At 37.2% G+C, this 21505-nt stretch overlaps 1 protein-coding gene across 9 annotated transcripts in view; it reads left to right on the forward strand.

Moving 5' to 3' along the window:
* Positions 1-21505, forward strand: part of C6H8orf34 (chromosome 6 C8orf34 homolog) — a 498572-nt gene that overhangs the window by 363859 nt on the left and 113208 nt on the right. For all 9 annotated transcript variants that reach the window (XM_089335333.1, XM_089335332.1, XM_089335329.1 and 6 more), the window contains 2 exons: positions 6512-6597; positions 10074-10150. In XM_089335333.1, the coding sequence (XP_089191459.1) occupies positions 6512-6597; positions 10074-10150 (163 nt within the window). The remainder of the gene's footprint in view (positions 1-6511; positions 6598-10073; positions 10151-21505) is intronic.

Here is a 21505-nt window from a genome sequence, read left to right on the forward strand (position 1 = left end):
CTGTATTAGGATAAACCAGGCAAGTAACTACTTAACTCAAAATATATGCAAGATAATTTTTACCACTTTTAAGAGAAATATAATCAAAACTGTAGTATCCATGGTATTGCATAAAATATTCCCCATACATAAGCTGGGTCAAATTTTCCTTTCTTTATTTTCAAGGTGAAATGATCACTAAAAATACCTTAAACCATCTCTTTTAAAATTTACAATGTACCAACATTGTTCTAAGCTAGACTTTAGGGACATTACAAATATGAAGAGCAAACTTCTTGCCTTTAAGACACTTACAATGTGTTGACAAACGTGGATTTTTAAAATAGACAATTAAAATACATCAAGGAAAGTACTATGGTAAAGATTTAAGCGGGTGCTAAGACTTATGGAAGAAAATCTTCTGAAAAGAGAAGAATCTAGAATAAAAAACTAAGAATATGCTAAATAGTGAAAAGGAGGAGAATAGGAGTGAGTAAATGCTGCCAGAGATAATAGTCTAGTGGCAAAGAAACTTAGTAATGCTATCTGCAAAAGCATGAAAGCAGCTTGAATGTTATGTTGTATAAAATTCATGGTGGAATACCCGATAGGATGAATGTGCCGACAGATGTAAGCATTATGCAATAGAGAGGCCCACAACTTGCTAAGGAAACCATAACTCTTCCTATAGGTGATGAGAAGCCAATAAAATGGTAGTTATGAAACCCCTTTATGTCAAGAATTATGTAGAGAAATTGGTTAAAAGTACTGGCTCTCAAAATGGATCACATCCAGCCAAAAGCTCTTTATTCTATGCATTGTGAATTACTGTGATTCCCCTAAAGTTTGTCCATGAACCTAGTAAAAATACTAAGGTTAAAATACTTAAAACACTAAAATACTTAAAGCATGGAAGTAATATTATTGTATTTATGTTTTTAAACACTCTGGTAGCCATATGGAAATTGGAATTTGGGACGGCAGGTTTCCAAGTTAGAAAACTGAACAATAATCTAGAAAAATAAAAAAAAAGAGCAGTAATACTATAGTGATAGTACAAAGAACTGATAAATTCAAGAAATCATTTCTGGAAGTGCAATTAGTAAGACTGGGATTAATTACTCAGGTATATTGAGAGGCAGAATGATAATGACGATAATTTTCTTTTAGAAGTGTTGCTTTTAAGGTGCTTGCTATATTCAAGTAAATTGCTGTGCAAGAATTTGTATATGTCAATCTTGAACTGAGGATTTAGATAAAGATCTGAAAAACCTCAACCTTTACATGATTAAAATCATAAGGCTAGATCAGACAATTCAGGAAGATGGTGTAGAGTAAGAAATGAGGTGCAACAGATACAGCTGAGAGGATAAATATTTAAAAATCTGCAAAGACCGGAGACCCTACCAAAGAGTGATGCTGGAGGGAGGGACTACAGAGAGCTAGCAGTGACAGCCTCAAGAAACAGGAGGTATTCAAACACCATTAAATAAGGATAGTATCTAAATTGTGTCCATTGTAGATGACAATTAGCAGGTCAGTTTTTCAGTGGCAGAGGCACAAAGCAAATCAAAACAGGTTGAGGAGGATACAGAAACTGTGCAAGTGAAGGCATTGAAAGAAGACTTTTTAAAAAATATTTATTTGAAAGGCAGAGTTACAGAGAGAGTAAGAGAGACAAAAAGAGAGATCTTCTATACAGTGGTTCGCTCCCCAAATGGCTGCAACAATCAGGGCTGGGTTAGGCCAAAGCTAGAGGCCAGGAGCCAGGACCTTCATCTGGATCTTCCACTGGGTGGCAGGTGCCATCTTTTGCTGCCATCTGTGGCACCTTAGTACAGAGCTTGATCTGAAGTGGAGCAGCTGGGACTCTTACAAGCGCCTGTATTGGGATGCCAGCATTGCAGGCAGAGGCTTAACCCTCTATGCGGCCACAATTGCCCCAAAAGAAAAATATTTTAGGAGTTTGTCTCAGAGAACAACAGATATGAAAAGGCAGCAGCCATAGGTTTTAGTTGAGCTACTTGTGGGTGGGATTTTATTTGTGTGTTTACTTTTCTTAAGCTGAAAAGTAAGTGAACTTGCTCATATGTTGTTGAAAAATATGCGGTGGAGATAAACATGTTGAATACTGGTGTTTGAGTTGATGTGGACTAAATAGATGGAGGTCCAAGATGGAGATGAGACAACAGAATCCAAATTCATCAGCTTGGTGGAAATACAGGACTTTACCTTCTGTGAACTGGATTGCAAGGAATCTGGGTCAGGATAAAATAATTCTGGAGGTGTTGTGTGAAGGGGAGTTGAAGATCTTTATTCCTGGTTGCATGTTTTTTTCTGGATCACATAGAAAAGAGGTGATGTTGTTGAATAGATCTTGAAAGGAAAGGAAGAAAAAACAAAACCAAGAAGCCCACGTTTAAAGTTGGAGATCACTGATTTGTACTTAGCAGTGAATTCTCTTTGAGTGGCATGAGTGTCTTCAGTATTCAGCTGCACATGTGCAGGAAAGTGGTAGATTCCTACAGGACTGGAGTCTGATTGGACAAGATGACTGAGGCACAGAGTGCAAGGACTCTTAAGAGACAATAAGTCTTAGTTGATTAGGGAAGGAAGCAAATCAGCAGGGACTGGATATCCGGAGAAAACAGAGAAATGAAGATGTACAACTGGTCCAAGAGACCGTGCTAAAACAGATTGTGAGGCGCCGGCACAGTGGTGCAGTAGGTTAATCCTCCACCTGTGGCACTGGCATCCCAGATGGCCTCCGGTTCAAGTCCCAGATGCCCCTCTTCCAATCCAGCTCTCTGCTATGGCCTGGGAAAGCAGTAGAAGACGGCTCAAGTCCTTGGGCCCCTGCACCTGTGTGGGAGACCCGGAAGAGGCTCCTGGCTCCTGGCTTCAGATCGACACAGCTCTGGCCATTGTGGCCATTTGGGGAGTGAACCAATGGAAAGAAGACCTTTTTCTCTGTCTCTCCCTCTTACTCTCTGTAACTCTACCTCTCAAATAAAATAAATAAAATCTTAAAAAAATAAATAAAACAGATTGTGAAAGAGCCCAAAGGAGGTAAGTTTGTTGTCAGAGAATAGAACATTAGATTTGTAGACTTCTGGCATGGAGCAGTTTCGAAAGGTTTGGCCCTGGGTTAGGGGAGGGTGAAGTGGGGGGGAAGGTCCCCAAGAGACTTTGAGATTAGTAAATAGATCCAGATACTTGGGTTGAAAAAGAACATTTTGAGCCTGAGCTTAGTCTGTGAGCAAAGAGAAGAAAGGCTAATTTAAATCATCCACTGTTATCTGAAGTCATGGGTTCAGGCAGCATCTTTTGGAAAAGGGGACATTTGAATATCCTTAGCAGGGAAGGGATCTCAGTCTGACAGAGAGGAGTAGGAAGAGCGGTTTTACTAAGCAAAGAGAACGGAGCTTAGGAGTATGAGTAAAACTCTTGTAGTGAAAAAACAAAACAACAAAAAGCAATTTAACTTTTTAAAGCTGTATTTCCCGGACTTGCCCACACAGCCCTTGTTTGCACAGCGCCCATTAACCTCTTACAGAGGGAGTGCTGTGTGGGTTTCAGCTGGGAAACATTGGCAGAGCACTCACGGATAGCAGGGCTGTGAAGCATTCCACAAAGGAGCTGGTGCCAAGTCACAGTAAACTCCACTCTTGAGGTATCTGCAGGGCAGTGTTTGGACAAAGATGAGCCAGCTCAAGGCCACCCAATTTGCTAGGTTTTTATTCATGGACATTTGTCTTTTCAACTCGGCTAGATTGAGAATTCTGTGAAATCAAGAGCAGTTATTATTCCTTCTTATCTCTACAATATTTGGCTTACTATTGAGCATGTTAATTAAGCATTATGTTAAATATTTTGTTTTACTGATGCATGCAATGAGCAAAATAATACAACATAATTTGTGTGTCTTGTTTCTTTCTGCCTTTTTTAGAGATTTATTTTTCTACTAGGTCTTTTATCTAAAATTAAGTACTGGAATGTGTTGGAGCTTAGTATGAAGTTTTAATCATAATTTCTACTTAATTTTTTCAATATCTGACATACCTATATAACTTATCTCTTTGATAAGCTTTGATTGAGTGGTCCTAGACAAAGAGAGATCAAAAATTATATTTGATATATTTTTAAAAGATTTATTTACTTATTTGAAAGGCAGACTTACAGACAGAGAGAGGGAGAGACATAGAGAGAGGTCTTCCATATTCACTCCCCAAATGGCCGCAACAGCTGGAGCTGTGCAGATCCGAAGCCAGGAGCTAGGAGCTTCCTCCAGGTCTCCCACGCGGGTACAGGGGCCCAAGTTCTTGGGCCTTTTCCACTGCTTTCCCAGGCCATCAGCAGAGAGCTGGATCAGAAGAGGAGCAGCCAGGACTTGTAGTACTGGCATCCATATGGGATGCACATGCCTCAGGTAGAGACTTAACCTACTATACCACAGTGCCGACTGTTGATATTTCTTATTATTGAAGTAACTCTCTTATTTACTGGAAGTGAGTAAAAATAGAGAGAAAACAGTAGGAAATATCTTACATAAATATAACTAATTAATTTATCGGAACAGGTGTGTTTCCCAAGTAAATTTTAAAAAGTAAATTAAATATATAAAACCACTTATAGCTGACCAAAAAGTATTAAGACTGTCAGAAAACCCCCTTGAGAATTTTTCTTTAATTGATAAAATACATTAAATACAGTTTTATATTTAGAAGGTAATATGTAATATAATAATATAAAAATAAAAATACATGTATAATTTATGGTATTTATAATTACACAAAAAGATAAAGAAAGAGATATGTAAATATGGTAGAATTTGTAAAGGTCAAAAGTGTATTTTTATTTGATTCCACCGTGGTATATAAAAGAAAAGTGAGAATTTTAACATTTGAGTACCATATAGTTATTGATTGTTCTTATACTTAAAAAATTTAAATGTTATATGACATATATTTGTTAATTCTCTCCTGAAGGTCATTCACCATTAGCTATATACAAGAAAGAAGTATGACACTGGTAGAAACTTCTAGTCTCTGGATTCTTTGATGTGTTGTCCTCTATCATTAGCAGAGATGTATTTATTTTACAGTTCCCAAGACATAGTTCCAAAATGTATTGTTGAGCTATACCTCCTTGGATCATATGGTCTCAGAGTGTAATATACACTGCGACTTGCAGTGACTTTGAGTTCATTTTTCACACTCTAGAGAAGAGGATAGGGAAGCTCAGAAATATAATGCCATAAAAGTACCTCCAGAATCTTCCTCTCCTGAAGCTGGTCTAGTGTCTCTGGAAGCCTGGGCAGGCAGTAACACACATTAGGAGTCTTCACTCCACAGGTACATGGGTCAGGTTGGTTTAAGGTCAGGTGAGTTCTTTGGAGATCTGTGTTTGATGGAGTTCTCTGTGACTTTGTAAACACACCCAAGCCTCCTGCATCTGCACCCTGAAATTAGGTAAGCTTGTGTGTCTTGACTCTTGTTCTCCTTCCATTCAGTCCTGCTTTGCAGTTGCACTGCCGACATTGCTCATAGAACTTCCTTGGTCATGCAGAGAAGAAAATCTGATTCTTCCTAGACTAACCATGTTGGGTAAATAAGAGGAAAGGTAGAACTCTCTCAATGGTGAGAACAGCAAAAAGTCTATCTTTTTTTAAAATTATTTATTTATTTGAAAATTAGCAATACAGAGAGAGAAGGAGGGGGTGGGGAGAGAGAGAGAGAGAGAGAGAGAGAGATTCCATCTACTGGTTCACTCCCCAGATGGTCACAACAGCTGGAGCTGGGCTCATCTGAGCCAGAAACCAGTAGCCAGGAGCTTCTTCCAGGTTTCCCACATTCGTGCAGGGCCCCGAGCACTTGGACCATCTTTCACTGCTTTCCCAGGTGATGACCACTTGGACTGGAACTGGTGCCCATATGGGATGCTTACACTGCAGGCTTTACCTTTCATACCTTTCATGCCACAGAGTCAGCCACCAAACCCCTATCTTTTTTTTTTTTTTTTTTTTTTTTTTTTTTTACAGGCAGAGTGGACAGTGAGAGAGAGAGAGACAGAGAGAAAGGTCTTCCTTTGCCGTTGGTTCACCCTCCAATGGCCACCGCGGCCAGTGTGCTGCAGCCGGCACGCTGCGCTGATCCAAAGCCAGGAGCCAGGTGCTTCTCCTGGTCTCCCATGGAGCACAGGGCCCAAGCTCTTGGGCCATCCTCCACTGCACTCCCTGGCCACAGCAGAGAGCTGGCCTGGACGAGGGGCAACCGGGACAGAATCCGGCGCCCCAACCGGGACTAGAACCCTGTGTGCTGGCGCCGCAAGGCGGAGGATTAGCCTGTTGAGCCACGGCGCCGTCTCCAAACCCCTATCTTAAAATGTCTTTAGTAAACTTGTATTTCTACTTTAAAGAAATATGTCTGATTTTAGAGTCCAGAAGTTCACAGTCATGTGCTTCACAGTATGCATTTCATATGTCATGATTTAATATTCAGACGTGTCTTAAGAATCTTTTTTAATTATCTAGGCTTCAGGGAGACAGCCTGGCAGAAAGAACAGAGGAGACATTACAAATACTTCATTCTCCGGATGAAATAATCCCAGATTCTTTGGGTAAGTTTTAAGTCTACCAATACTTATTATTGTTTTAGGCGAACTCAAAGACAAAAAAATGAAAGAAATAAAGTATATATACATACTCAAATCCGTTATTGTACTAATGTCATGGCACATTCTTAGGATAGACCTTTAACCCTGACAATGGAAGTTGAGCCTTGCCTCACTAGCAACAATGAATGTCCCAGACTGGCTTTTTGTTGATGCTCCCTTAGCTTCCAGAATCATCTGAGTTGCTCCTCACAGTTAAGCTAGTGTTTGTATTTTTCACTTGGGCTATTCTTCCCTGACAAAGTTCTTTTTCTTCTCTCTTGCTTATTTAGGTCATCCGTAAGGTCGTGTTGTGGCTCACTGATGTTTAGCACACTCCAGTGTTTCCTTTGTCTCATCCCCTAATTGCTTTTGAATTGCTTCAATTGAATTAGAGGATTCTTAAGGTTTTCTTGTGCTCCCCATCATGCCAAAAACAAAACAAGATGCTAGACAGATGCTATTTAACAACTTGCTCATTAAATGTTTAAATTCCATCAAAACCACTCCAATCTATCAATATGCAGATAAATATCTTTCAGCATTTTATTTATATAATTATTGAGAACTTTAGGGATTTGAATGTTTTAGGAAAAATAAAATCTTGGGAAACTGCATCAATAATATGCTGTTGATTAAACATACTTATATTCATTAAAAATGTAGTTATTAAGTTTAATATCTTTCCTTGACATAATTATATCCTGCATTCTTTACACTCAAATGTTAGTAGATCTAATCAGCAAGTTAAAAAATACAAGTTTCTGATTTAGTACATTCTTTTCTACTTGGCAGAATCACAGGATCTAATAACTGGATATAATTGACACTATCCAAAAACTCTAATGTGACTTTTATGTCAATTTTTATTCAATATAATCTTTATAACTAATATGATTTTTATGTTAATATTGAAACTGGCTCAAGAAATAGTATTTCTATGTGTAGGATAATTATGCACATAAAAACCTGTTGTGTTGCAAGCAGCAAAAGTAAAATAATGCCAGGAAGAAGTTCAATGAAGTTAGCCATTGTGATACAGTCTATAGATTTCTACTCCTAAAAGGTTGTTCAGGTAACCACAAGCCAAATTTCTAGTGAAAGTGCTGCTAGAGACTTGGTTTTTGACAAAATTGCTTCAACTTCCCTTGCTTTCATTTCTTATTCTAAAAATGAGAAGAGATAAATTTTGTAGTAGATGAAAAATTGAGAGACTTCTTTACCATTAACTCCTATAAGATTGAAAAATATCTTACGGGGCAAGTGGCAGGTGGCATAGCAGGTTAGGCCACCATCGGGATGCCCACATCCTATATGGGAGTGTGTGGATCAGAGTCTGCCTCCACTTCTGCTTCTGATCTAGCACTCTGCTAATGTGTTTGGGAGGCAGCAGATGATGACTCAAGTACTTGGGTCCCCTACCAGCCAAGTGGGAGACCTGTATGGAATTCTTTGTTCTTGGCTTTGGCTTGGCACAACCCCAGGTGTTGCAGACATTTGGGGAGTGAAGCAGTGAATGGAAGACCTATCTCTACCTCTGGTTTTCAAGCAAATAGACAAATATATCTTAAGAAAATATCTAAGAAGTACTCCCTTGTATTTTGAACATCATATAACTTACAGAAAAAAATTTCTCCAGAGAAGTCAGAACAAAATTATACAGACGCATCTACCAATTGCTGTTAATAAGCAATGTATTCAGAACACTTTGCCTTTTTAAAGATTTATTTATTTATTTTAAATTCAGAGTTACACAGAGAGAGAAGGGGAGAGAAAGAGAGAGAGAGAGAGAGAGAGAGAGAGGTCTTCCATCCGCTGGTTCACTATCCAAAAGGCTGCAACAGCTCGAGCCGCTCCTATCCAAAGCCAGGAGCCAGGAGCTTCTTCTGGGTCTCCCATGCTGGTGCAGGGGCCCAAGGAGTTGGGCCATCTTCTACTGCTTTCCCAGGCCACAGCAGAGAGCTGGATTGGAAGTGGAGCAGCTGGGACTAGAACTGGTGCCCATATGGGATGCGGGCACTGCAGGTGGTGGCTTAACCTGCTATGCCACAGCGCTGGTCCCTTAGAACACTTTGAAAACATGGAGTTAACCTCAATGTTTCCTCCCCTCCCCTCCCTTCCTCTCCTCTCCTCTCCTCTCCTCTCCTCTCCTCTCCTCTCCTCTCCTCTCCTGATTGTTATTTATTTGAACAGCAGAGTTATAGAGAGAAAGATGCAGAGAGAGAAAAGAATGAGAGAGGTATTCCATCCGATGGTTCACTCCCCAGATGGCTGCAACAGCCAGAGCTGAGCAGAGCTGAAGCCAAGAGCCAGGAGCTTCTGCAGGGTCTCCCACACAGGTGCAGGGGCCCAAGGACTTGGGTCATCTTCTGCTTTCCCAGGCCATAGCAGAGAGCTGGATTGGAAGTGGAGCAGCTGGGACTTGAACCAACATCCATATGGGATGATGGCACCACAGGTGGCAGCTTTACCTGCAATGCCACAGTGCCAGCCCCCCAAGATTTTGTTTTCCTTTTGTATATCGCCTGTAAGCAGCTAGTTAGATTGGCATTCTATCATTGGATTTGGACTAATTGGCAGGGTGCACTCCACTTAGTAGCTTTCAATTCAATCTGATATTTAAGTTTTCAAATCTCTGGCTACTTATGGTTGTCCCTCCGTGTTAAACTCTATGAGCTTTGCTACATGATAGATCTCACTGAGCATGGACTCATAACCAGGAAAATTCAACCAAGACAAAAACAGAACAGAATATAAAACCATTGTTACCAATGTGTTCTCTCTATGAATGCTTGTTATTGTTAAATATCAATGCTGTAAATGTATTCAAGTGAATTCCTTGAGAGAAAGAATGTTGAAAGTGTTTATTTGCCCAAATAAGATAATTTGAGCTCTTGCGCAATTATGACTTCACTGGGAACTTCTTAATTAGGAATACTTAGGATTTTTGTAAGTTGTCTTCATGCTACATAAATTTCATTCTGCACTCTGCTTCACAAACATTGTGATATTTTGACAACTAATTCAATCACTGTATTCATTCATTTATTTGAAAGGGGAAAGAAAGGGAGAGAGAGAAAGTGTTTATTTGTGGCTTCACTCCCCAAATGCTCTGAACAGCTAGAGGCTGTGCTAGGTTGAACCCAGGAGCCTGGAAGTCCATCTGGGTCTCTCTTGTGGTTGTAAAGATTCAGTGCTTAAGGCCTCACCTGTTGCCTCCCAGGATGTGCATTAGCAGTCTACTGGAATCAGGAATGGAGCCAGGACTCCATCCCAGGCACTTTGATATGGGATGTGGGCATTGCGAGCAATGTCTTAACTGTTATGCCAAACACTCACCCTTCAGTCACTTTAAAATGCCTCTCACCAATAGGTTTATGTATGAGAACTATTAAGCAATAATGTGACCATAATTTATTTATTTATTTTGTAAATCAAAATAGATTCTTTACCTGGGCCTGAAGAAACACTAATGGAAGAGGAGGAAGAATTCCAGAAAGTATCTAAATTAGTAGGATCTGTAAGTATATTCATTTACTTATTTTCTTAATCTCTGAACTGGTGTATCTCATGAGTAGGAAAATTAAAAAGGAATTAAAAATAGCAATCTTTAAATTAAAGAGTATTTTCAAATGTATATGCAGTGTTCTGCACATTGTCACACCAAGTAGTTGCTACACTAGCTGGCCAGTGTTATTAGAGTAATACAACAAGACTCTACCAAGACATGAACAAGATGGAAAAGTTAAGTTCTGGTATTACTAGCTGCTTGGTTGTCTTTTTAACATTTCAAAAGATTATGAGCTGCCATTTTAAACTTCAATATCTTTAGTGATGTATATCTTAGTAGAAAGATGTGTATTTTACCTACCCTAAGATTTATATGTTACTTAAACATGTTTTTCATAATTATGTACTGCTTGTGATATTTTTATTAGACTTTTTCTGCATTAGAGTATATCAAAAGTAAAACCTTGGTTTTAAGAATTTTAAATGCAATTTTAAGCTAAAGCAAAAAATATAAAATCTGAAATCGCTATATAAACTCTAAAAGTTTACCAAAGGTTCTGAGTGGCTATACAAATGAGTAAGCAATATTGCATTATTTTAAACATACTTTTTGGGACTGGATTCATATGCTTCTGTATTCTCTGTGTTCATTTGTTAGGGATGCATTAACAATATACCACAGACTTTGGTAACCTCAACAATAAACATTTTTGTTTGTCACAATGCAGGAGGCAGAAGTCCAAAATTAAAGTGTTGGTGGGGCTGGTTTCTTCTGAGGCCTCTCTCCTTGCCTTGTAGGTAGCTGTCTTCCTCTTGCGTGCTCTCTTCTTTCCTTTGTACCCATCTGATCCTGTCTCCTTTCATCCTCAGTTGTACCTCACTGGTGTCACCACTCATACTGAATCAAGATCCACACTAACGATCTCACTCAACTTAATTACTTCTTTAAGACCCTATCTCCAAACACATCCTGAGGTACTGGGATTAGAACTTCAACATATGAATTTTAGGGAGACATGATGCAACCCACAATATTTAGCTCATACTATTTGTTTAAGGGCACCATGTTTTTCAATGGATTTCATAATAAAATAGATTTTAAAAATGACTGATGAAATTAGTGTGTCTTTGTTGATATATTGCTTTCTCACTGAAGCTTCCTTGACCTTGCTTCTTTATTTTTCTACACTGCTACTGTCCTATAGTATTTACTTGCTTGTTTTGTTTATTTTATTTCACTATAAGATCTATTTTTCTGTGTAACTCCTATCACTGCTAATGTCCTATTTAATTTACTTGTCTTGTTGTCTTTTTCCGCTATAATATAAGATCTACAACAAGAGTTTTTACCCATTTTTTTAGCTCTTGTATCCCCTAGGAGAGTACCTACAACATAGAAGCCTCTCAATACAGACCAGTTTAATGAATAAAATAATTAAACAATAATTACCCACCAAGAGATAAAATATTAATATTTCCCTTATAATAAAATGGCAGAAATTTAGAAATAGAACCATAGCGACCATCTATTCAACACTTTCCCTTCCTTGCCTCGTGTTCTGAACTGCTGCCACATCTCCTTCCAGTGCAGGCATACCCATTTTATAAATGAGGAAGCAGTAAAACACAGACGTTCAGGAGCTGGTCCAGGGTCCCAAAGAGGAAAGAGCAGTGAGGTCAGGAGTTGAGCAAGAATAAATTTTCCAACTAGTGCACATCCTGGATATTTCTAGTGCTTTCTTGTGTCTTCTGGAAACAGTTTGTTTCTTCTTATTAGGATTTTTTCCCTTCCATCCTTCATCAATTACTTACAGCCAATGGTCCTGGTTCAATTCCTGGGGTGAAAGCTTCCATCTAATCCTTCCACTTAACTGCTCTCCAGCTGTTACAAGCCATCAGCATGTCCCATCTGAGACTTAACAGTTTTTAGCCAAAAAAAATTCCTTTTTTTTTAAAAAGGTACATTTATTTACTTTTGAAAATCAGAGTTACAGAATTACAGAGAGAGAGAGAGAGACAGAGAGAGATATCTTCCATCCACTGGTTCACTCCCCAGATGGCCACAATGGCCAGTGCTGGGTCAGGCCGAAGCCAGGAACTAAGAGCTTCATCTGGTTTCCTACATGGATGGCAGGAGCCCAAACACTTGGACCATTTTCCATCGCTTTTCCCAGGCCTAGCAGGGAGCTGGATTGGAAGTGGAACAGTCAGGACAGGAATCAGCACCCATATAGGATGTTGGCATTGCAGGAGGCAGTTTTACTGCTACACCAACATGCCAGTTCCAAGAAACAATTCTTGTGTTGTGTCGTTTTCAAAATTTCAGTACCTGATGCTTCCTCTCTGCATATTCTCATAGCTTAGATCTGTTTGTAAACTGTGAGTTATACTACCACCAAATCCACACTTCCCAATTGTGTTCATACAGCAAGGAATATAATGGGGCATGTTCTTAGAGCAAATATTAGTTTTAGATTATGACCAAGGGTTACATTAACTTTTTTTTTTAAAAGAGTGTTCTGCCATTTTTACACTTTAGTGTATCTCCATGGTTGCATGATGATAAAAGCTGTTGTCATTCATGTTGTAATAATCTGTCATTCATCACCTTTTTGGAAAGTTTTGTTTTATCAGCTGTGAATTCCACCAGAGCCCATATTTCTCTCTCTTGTTTAAAAAGATACGGTTAGATTCTTTCTTCTAATAACATTCTAAAATCAAGATATATTCTGTTCATAGCATTTGGCTTGTTTAGTAATACCTAAAAACCAAGAATAAAGAAGTTACCTTTACCTTGAGAAATTTTTTCTGAGTAATTTCAAATTGACTCTTGTAGACTTTTTTCTCTTTCCAGAATGCTCACACAGTATTTCTCAGGTCAAAAATTTGTTGCAGGTCAAAATTTATATCATTTTAGATTCTTAAAATTCTCTAATTCCATTTGATGACAAATTACCATTTAAATATTTTTTAAATAGGTAGATAGAAACAATACAGGTGAGTGAATGAACATCAGGATCTTAACATGGCAGTTTCTAGAGGTAGTTGCTTTTATGTTGAGGAAAATGGGATTTTTTTAAGGTTAACTATGTCATAGTAATATCTTAGATGCAAATTCCCTAAAATATACTTTTATGATATTTTAGGGGATAGTAGTTTTAGTAAATCAAGTAAAAAAGTGACTTCATCTAAATATTAATGGAAAAATACAACAAAACAAAATTTTTCTTTACTATAAGAAATACAAAATACTTCAAAGCAAATTTTGAGTCATATCCTGAAAAATATAAATATGCCACAAATGTTGAAAGCCTTATAGGGTAATTTCAACACTCGCTGCCTTTATTTGCCAACTTTCTGTGTTGGGTATTGTATATTAATAAGTGGGAAAGAGACTCTTGGAAACATTTTTCTCTAGTGGCTTAATCTTTTCTGGAAATATTGCTTTCACATTTTGTGAATATTAAGTGAGGAAAAGACAGCATTTGGATTTGGGTGCTTATCCTCTCCCCATTAATCAACTCATTTTTCTGGAATTTCCCACTCCCTGTCTTCTTCTTTGACTGTTCTGGAATGCTTCTTAACATATATACACTGTGTACAGATTTAGAGCTGGATTTGTCAGGACAATCCATTTTCCAAAAATGAGCCAACAGAAAGATCGTCTTGAGAAGGAAATAGCTAGCCATGCTATTGAGTGTGACCTTTTACCTTCCTAAATACAGTACATGGCTGTTCTAGGTTGATGATTGATGAGGACATAATATCAATGATTTTGGCATTCTCCCTCTTAAAAATTCCATTTTGTTTTAAAAGTATCAAATAAACATAGGTAAGTAAAGGGAAGATGGAGAGACAGTGAAGAAGGGCATTGAACATTTAGTGTCTTACTGACTTTCTTTCTCTCTTGTAAAGGTTTTATGTGTTTGATTTATTGATCAGTACTGACGAGCTCATCATAAGCTAGTCCCTTAAGACTTCACGTAACTGCTCATCGTTTCTGACTTAAGTAGAAGAAAAGTTTCAGGAAAAACTCTTGTAGGGAAGGAATTCCTAAAAGACCAATTTTATTTATTTTTCTTCTGATGGATTTTACCTGTTCAAACTAGAACAGTAATAGTAATAATTACATATTTTATGCGTTTTAATTCTTAATTACTAAGCTATTAATATATTGAAGGTCTCTGCATTTTTCAACTCCTAATATTTATCACTTCATTCTTGGTAATCCTCCTGTAATGTAAGTAGTACCTACCTTACTCAGTCTTGACTGACATGAGCATCCTGAGGTCCCAAAAGATCTTGCAATTTGTCTGAGATCACCGAGTCAGGGCAGAACTAAAGTTTGTATTACCCAATGCCCAGACACTCTTTCCCAGAACTTGTCAGAAGCTATATAAAGTTTACTTATTTGTGCATCTGTATTAGGCACTGCATTACTGTTGAATAGCACATGCAATTTAAAGGGGGATAAGAATTAGTACATTTTCGGTAGCCAATATGAAAACCAGAATTACTCAGTAAGTTAAGTAGGTGGTGAAAAAGCAAGGGTTTGAGGGTCTGGATCATAGGAGGCAGGAGTTTATGAGATGAAGGGATCTGTAAGTTTGGGGCATTAGAAAATAATCTTACTTGGGTTTATCACAATTGCATGGGTCTGATAAAGTAGAACCGTGTAAGCTAGGCATTCTAAGACTGGGAAAGTACTAGAAGAAAAGCACAAAGTTAAACAATACACGTCTAAGAAATAAATTCCTGTGGCAGACTATCTAATAGACTCCTGTGATTCTAGAATTATCTTAGTAAGTGTCTGCCCAGCTGGACTGGAGCTAAAGTTTGATTACTTTTAAGTTTGCCTGATTTTGCGCTGTGTGGATCAGTAAATAAAACATTCTGTTTATTAATACTCTAGGGACAAGTAGATGGTGTTCTTTTTTATGCTTTCCTGATTCTTTCTACTGTTCACAGCTAGTGATGCTTCAGTCTGATTATTTTAAGCTAGGATTTCCCAAGATTCCATGGAAATGAACTCAAAAAGAAGGAATATGGACAATATGTGAATATAATACTCTTTTGATGACAATTGTAGTAGGAAGACCTGAAGCTACAAATGCATCTAAGTACATAATCTCTTGTATACTGACAATTTCTGAGCTTTTTGACAGAAATTAATTTCTTCTTACTGGAAAGCATTAGGGAAACATGTTTTATTAATTTTTAAAAATTTTATTCAGCCAATACTGTACATAGCACCATAAAGGGTTTTGACTATATTTCTATTCCCTGCCTGGATGTTAATTAGCAGAGTGGAATCCTCTTATAATAAATCCTGGGTACTCTGGGGAATTATGGTAAAAGGGGAATTCCATTACACACACCGAGTATCGATTAAGGCTAGGCTAGTTTTGCAATCTGCTGAAATCATATGGCTTTTCACAATATGCAGGTTGCACAAATCCCTCTTTTCATTTCCTTTCTTGAGAAATCACATAAGACTTTCATGCCAAGTAATGTGTCTCTTTGGAGATTCATTCTTCCATCTCATTACATCTTTTCCAGATTTTAACTCCTCCTGTTATGCATGTCTAAAAAGACCCCTGCTTTTAAGGGTTAGGAGCTTGGCACAGTAGTTAAGATACCATTTGGGGCCAGCGCTCAATAGGTTAATCCTCCGCCTGCAGTGATGGCACAGCGGGTTCTAGTCCCTGTCGGGGCGCCTGATTCTGTCTCGGTTGTCAATCTTCCAGGCCAGCTCTCTGCTGTGGCCCGGGAGGGCAGTGGAGGATGGCCCAAGTGCTTGGGCCCTGCACCCCATGGGAGACCAGCAGAAGCACCTGGCTCCTGCCATCGGATCAGCGCGGTGCGCCGGCCACAGTGCGCTGGCCGCGGTGGCCATTGGAGGGTGAACCAACGGCAAAGGAAGACCTTTCTCTCTGTTTCTCTCTCTCACTGTCCACTCTGTCAAAAAAAAAAAAAAAAAGATATCATTTGGGATGTCCACAACCCATATTGGAGTGTGTGGGTCCACTTTTGATTCCAAATCCCTGATCATTTTAGGCAGCAGGTGATGTCTCAAGCATTTAGTTCTCTGCTACCTGCATGGGAGACCCAGATTGAGTTCAGGGTTTCTGATTTGGTTTGGCCAGGCCCGGCTGTTGCAGGAGTGAACCAGCAGATGAAAGATTCTCCCTCACTCTCTCTTTTTCCCACTCTCTCTTTCTCTGCCTTTCAAATAAAATGCTAAATAATTTTAAATATCCATATTTTTGGAAGAAACAAAATTATAAAATTAACAGAGTTGACCATAAGCATTAAAAAATGTTTTACACACACTTTTCTATTTTAACATTCAGGTGAGGAATAGTGGATCTTTAGATTGTTTATTTAATCATTACTATTGCTAACTGTTTTGTATGTTGTTATTGACACTGTCTACAAAATCCTTCCCCCATAAAGACGACATTTTAAAGTTTCTAATAAAACATCCTCTACATTCTTTTACATATTTAACCATAATTTTATAGCAAGTAAATTGTTGCACAAATTTTAGAGGATTTATAGTTTTATGCAAGTTAATTCAAGTAGGTAGGCAATGAAAGAAATGTTGACTGAATAAGCTAATGAACAATTTGTAATTATTTGTATGATATATCTGGCATGGAAATATAAGCACAAATGAGTGTTTATGGAATTAAGGATAAACATATTTTAACTTGTTCTCTTGCAAAATGAAAAACAAATAAATGAATGTTCATTATTATCTCACCAAATAGAAGTAATAAATTGCTGGGAATTTTGCCTTTTAACAGATAGTGTTGACAAATGGCTGGCAGCTAGTTGTAGCAATGGATTTTATGTTGGAGAACACATTTTGCTCAATCCTAAAGATTTTTGCTGTCTCTTTTTCCTTCTAGTCTGTGGAATTTTGCTTGGCTTTCATGACTCATAGATCTAGATGCCAATAAAATTGCTTATAAGTAACTGCTATAGTAGGCAAGTTATCTAACCAAATTTTGGGATCTGGTGAAATTTTTCCTTTTGACATTTTGAGTGTGTTGATTTCTAGCACATTGAGGATGGAAATATCTGCCCAAACCTATGCAAATATTTTTTAAAAACATGTATGAGTTCTGAAAATGTAACTTCTAAATGTCACATTTGCATAGGAAAAAATGGCCCCAGATGGTAAAGTATGACATAATAAATGTTTAAATATTGATTGTGGCTTTGGTAATTACTTCAGGCCCTTTACATAATTTCCATGTTTCTCCATTAGTAAAAGTATGGCTTTTTTCTTGGGATCAGCTAAATTCTGCATTTAATTTTTAAGGTAATAGGGAGTGAGAATGGCCTCAATTGCTCTGATATAGAGTAAGTACTATTGATTTCTAGGCAAATAATACCCAAAAAGATGTACGACAGCATGCTGTTAATATTCTGAGATCTAATTGTGAATCCATTTATACTTTATCAATATCACAAACAGAAAGGAAAATGTATATTGATATTTTCAGTATTTTGAAGTTATTGCTAAATCTGTAGCAAAGTAAATGCCAGCTGCTACACATTTCATCTGGTTGATGTATGAGTGTAAATAGGCTGAAAAGGAAGGAAGGTAATAAGGATTGTGCTTGTGTCATGAGGTAAAGCCCCATAGCTCTGATCAGGAACTGTGGAGGACGTGTGCTAGGAAGCACGTCATATTACTACTCAGCCCCTTGCGGGGAGGGGAAACATTAAGGTCCCCACAAAGATGTTTCCTTCACATTTTTCTTCAGTTAAGAAGATAACATAGATTATATCAAATAGTTGGCTACAAAGTGATTTTCTAAAGGGGCTTCCACGCTGTGGACTTCTTTTTACCTTTCAACCACACTTTTTTAACCAAGATCATTTTCTTGCTCATCATAAAAGGTGATCACATATATAATCTCAGTCTCAGAGATTATATGTGTTGATCAATGTGCTGATTAATATTCGACACTTCTGTTATGGTGTGGCGCTAATGTGGTATTTATTTTTTTTGGGGAGGAGAATATATTCAATGCATATTTATCAAAGGATTTTTATTCTAAATATATAATGAGCTCTCTTACAACTAACATAAAAAAAAACCCAATCCAATTAAAATAAAGCCATTGAAAGATGCATGGATGAAGAACATTCTCTCTATATACATATATACATGCACAATAGAATATTTTTCAGTCATAAATGAGTGAAATCCTAACATCTTCAATTAAATGGATGGAACTGGAGATCACTATGTCCAGTGAAATAAGCAAATGCAGAAATACAAATACTACCTGTTAAAAGAAGATTTGGAAAAATATTTTAGGAACTAAATTTGAAAGGATGTTGACAGTTGGATCATATTAAAGGACAATTCCTTTTTACAAAATATAGCTCTTTATAATATTAAATAGGAACGGTTTTACATTCTGCTTTTCTTTAATTTTCTAATACAAAAAACATTCTCATATGAGCTTCATAAGCATCATTTCAATGATTGCACATTCTTATTATTTAATGTGTTTTAATGTCTATTGGAGCCTCTATCTGCTTATTGATAATTTTTACAGTTTGAGACTGTAATATAGAATCATTATTCTAGAATTAATGTTAGGTTTTAGGTTGAGTATTCCCAATTGGTTTGTCTCTGACTACTTATGATCAGGAGTTGCTGACACAGGCTGGGATCTCAGCAATGCAGTCTTTGGGCAACTGTTCAGAGTCTCATTCTGGTACAAACAGTCTATTTCAGATCCTTGTGTATGCTATAGAAATATTATTTTATATGTTTGTTTTGGTGTGACAAGAGCTGGGAAACGAATTAGTTGTTCCTGAGACTTTGATCTCAGAAGTAGTGCTTTGAGGAACAACTGTAGACAAAAATCACAGGCAATGTTTCAGTGTTTTCCTCAGGCTAAATTCCTTCAAGGTTAAAGTGAATGAACTGTTTTAAATTCTTGGTCCATTACGGGGGTACTCTGTTGGCATGTTTACCAAGAATTTCCAAAACTGTTAACCAGATTAAATCTTTTCCCAAAGCGTATAAATGAAAAGAATAAAAACCTCACAAAATTTATTTATTCTGATCAATATGAAATCAAATATTTTTGTTCTTGAATTTGGATTTTTTGGCTTACCAGTAAATTTCCTTGAATACTGATGAACAATTTATTATACCTATTCATTTATTTTTTATGAATTATTTTTCTATGCCACTGACCATATTTCTTTGTTAATAAAGATATATTTATTTATTTGAAAGGCAAAGGGACAGAGAGGGAGAGATGGACAATGAGAGAGAGAGAGAGAAAGAGAGATTGAGATCTGCTGCTTCACTCCTTAAATGCCTGCAACAGTCAAGTGTAGGTCAGGCTAAAGTTAGGAACTAGGAACTCCATCTAGGTCTCCCAATTTGCCTAAAAATTCTCTCTATTTTTTTTTATCATCTGGGTGACAGGCACCCAACTACTTGGACCAGCATCCACAGCCTCGTAGGTGCATTAGAGGCAATTGGATCAGAAGTAGCTGAGATTCAACAGAGTAGCTGGGAGTCAAACCAGGCACTCCAACGTGGGATGTGGATGTCCCAAGTAGCAGCACTGAGCTACAATGCTGTGTCTTCCAGCCATGTTTCTTTTGAAGTGTTTGTGATTTCTAATTGACTTGCTAGTATTCATTATATAATTATAAATAGTGACTTGCTCCATTTCTTTTTTAAAAAGTATTTTTATTTATTTATTATTTCACTTACTCGAAAAGCAGAAAGAGACAGAGATCTCACATCCTCTGATTCACGCCCCAAATGCCTGGAATAGCTGAGGGCAGGGACAGGCTGAAGCCAGAAGCTAGAAACTCAATCTAGGTTTCCCACTTGGGTACAAGGACCCACCTTCCTGGGCCATCACTTATTGCCTCCCAGTGTGTGCATTAACAGGAATGTGGACTCATGAATGGACTCAGACAGACTCAAACCAGGTGCTCCGATATGGGATGCAGGTATACCAAATGGTTTCTTAAGCCTTGCTTTGTTCAATTTCATATTTGGGCAAATATTTGCAAATATTGTTTCTAATCTTAATGTTGTTTATAGTCATTTTTTCATTGTACAGAAGATATACTTTTTATTTATGCTTTCTTTCATTCTTATTATACATTGTTTTCACTCTCTAATACTAATTAAATATTTACCTAAAAATTCTCTCTATATTTTCTTTGAATTCCTAAGTCAATTTTGAATTTATTTTGGTGATTATTCTGAGACAAGGATCTAACAATATATTTCTTGTAGAACTTGGCAGGGTCATTTGTACCATGGAGTCCATTCCTTCCTTATTAGTTTGAACATCTTCTTTTCATTGTAATATAGTATGAACAATAATCTCACACCTAATATTCAATAAATAATAATTTTTCACAGGTTTTACAAACCCCATCACTTTTTTGCTGCCAACATGTCTTAATTATTACCCAACTTATATAGAGAAACTTAAAATTGAGAGAGATGTGTTAACTTGGTTTGAGTCTTCAATTTTGTTAACCAAGGAGCTGAATTGGACTTGCCCTAGGTAGTACATATCTAGGCTGTGTTAATTTAAGTTTCTGTCATTGGGACTGTGAATAGTTGGCTTCTATGAATTTATACTATTTCTGTTTTAGTTATTACAGTTTTACATATATAATATAGACAAAGTCCTCCCAAAGAATTGAACCTCCAATCAGCAAACTACCTGTTTTTTATACAATTCTGAAACATGACTTCTTGTATGATCTTTAAAAATATAGAGAATTATTGCTTTTATCTTTCAAAAGAAGCTTGGTGGATTTTTTTTCCAGAATATTAGAAACTACTCATCGTTTCTACAGATCATTTGATTTAGTTATATAAAAATTTCATCTATTGATGCTTGTAGAATTTCTGAAGTAAAATTTGAATAGAATTCAAGTGAATCTCATAAATTAGAGACAGAATTAAAATCCTAGTGTCCAGTTATTTGTTCAGTATATTGGGACATTTTGATCCAGAAATAAAAAAAAATAAGCTTCTTGGGGAAAAAGGAAGCTGAATAATTTGTAAGTTCTCTCCACGATGTCATAACTATAAAAAAATTCATATTTCTTAAGAATTGTGAATCAGATGTCTGTATTTATTTTACATAAATGAATTTCTGGAACTTCACATTTTCCTTTTATGTGTCACTGATGCTTTTTAAAGTTTAGCAAGAAATGTATTTGCATTCCAGTAGTAAGAAAACAGGCATACTGACAAAGGGAATTTCTGGAAAGATCACTGTATCAAAGAAGAAATATAAAGGGGTTATTGCCTTTGGGAGATGCATCTCAAGTTATGTAGAAA

Source organism: Oryctolagus cuniculus, chromosome 6 (assembly GCF_051225735.1).
Source record: "Oryctolagus cuniculus isolate XC-2025 breed Fujian yellow rabbit chromosome 6, ASM5122573v1, whole genome shotgun sequence".
NCBI lineage: Eukaryota > Metazoa > Chordata > Mammalia > Lagomorpha > Leporidae > Oryctolagus > Oryctolagus cuniculus.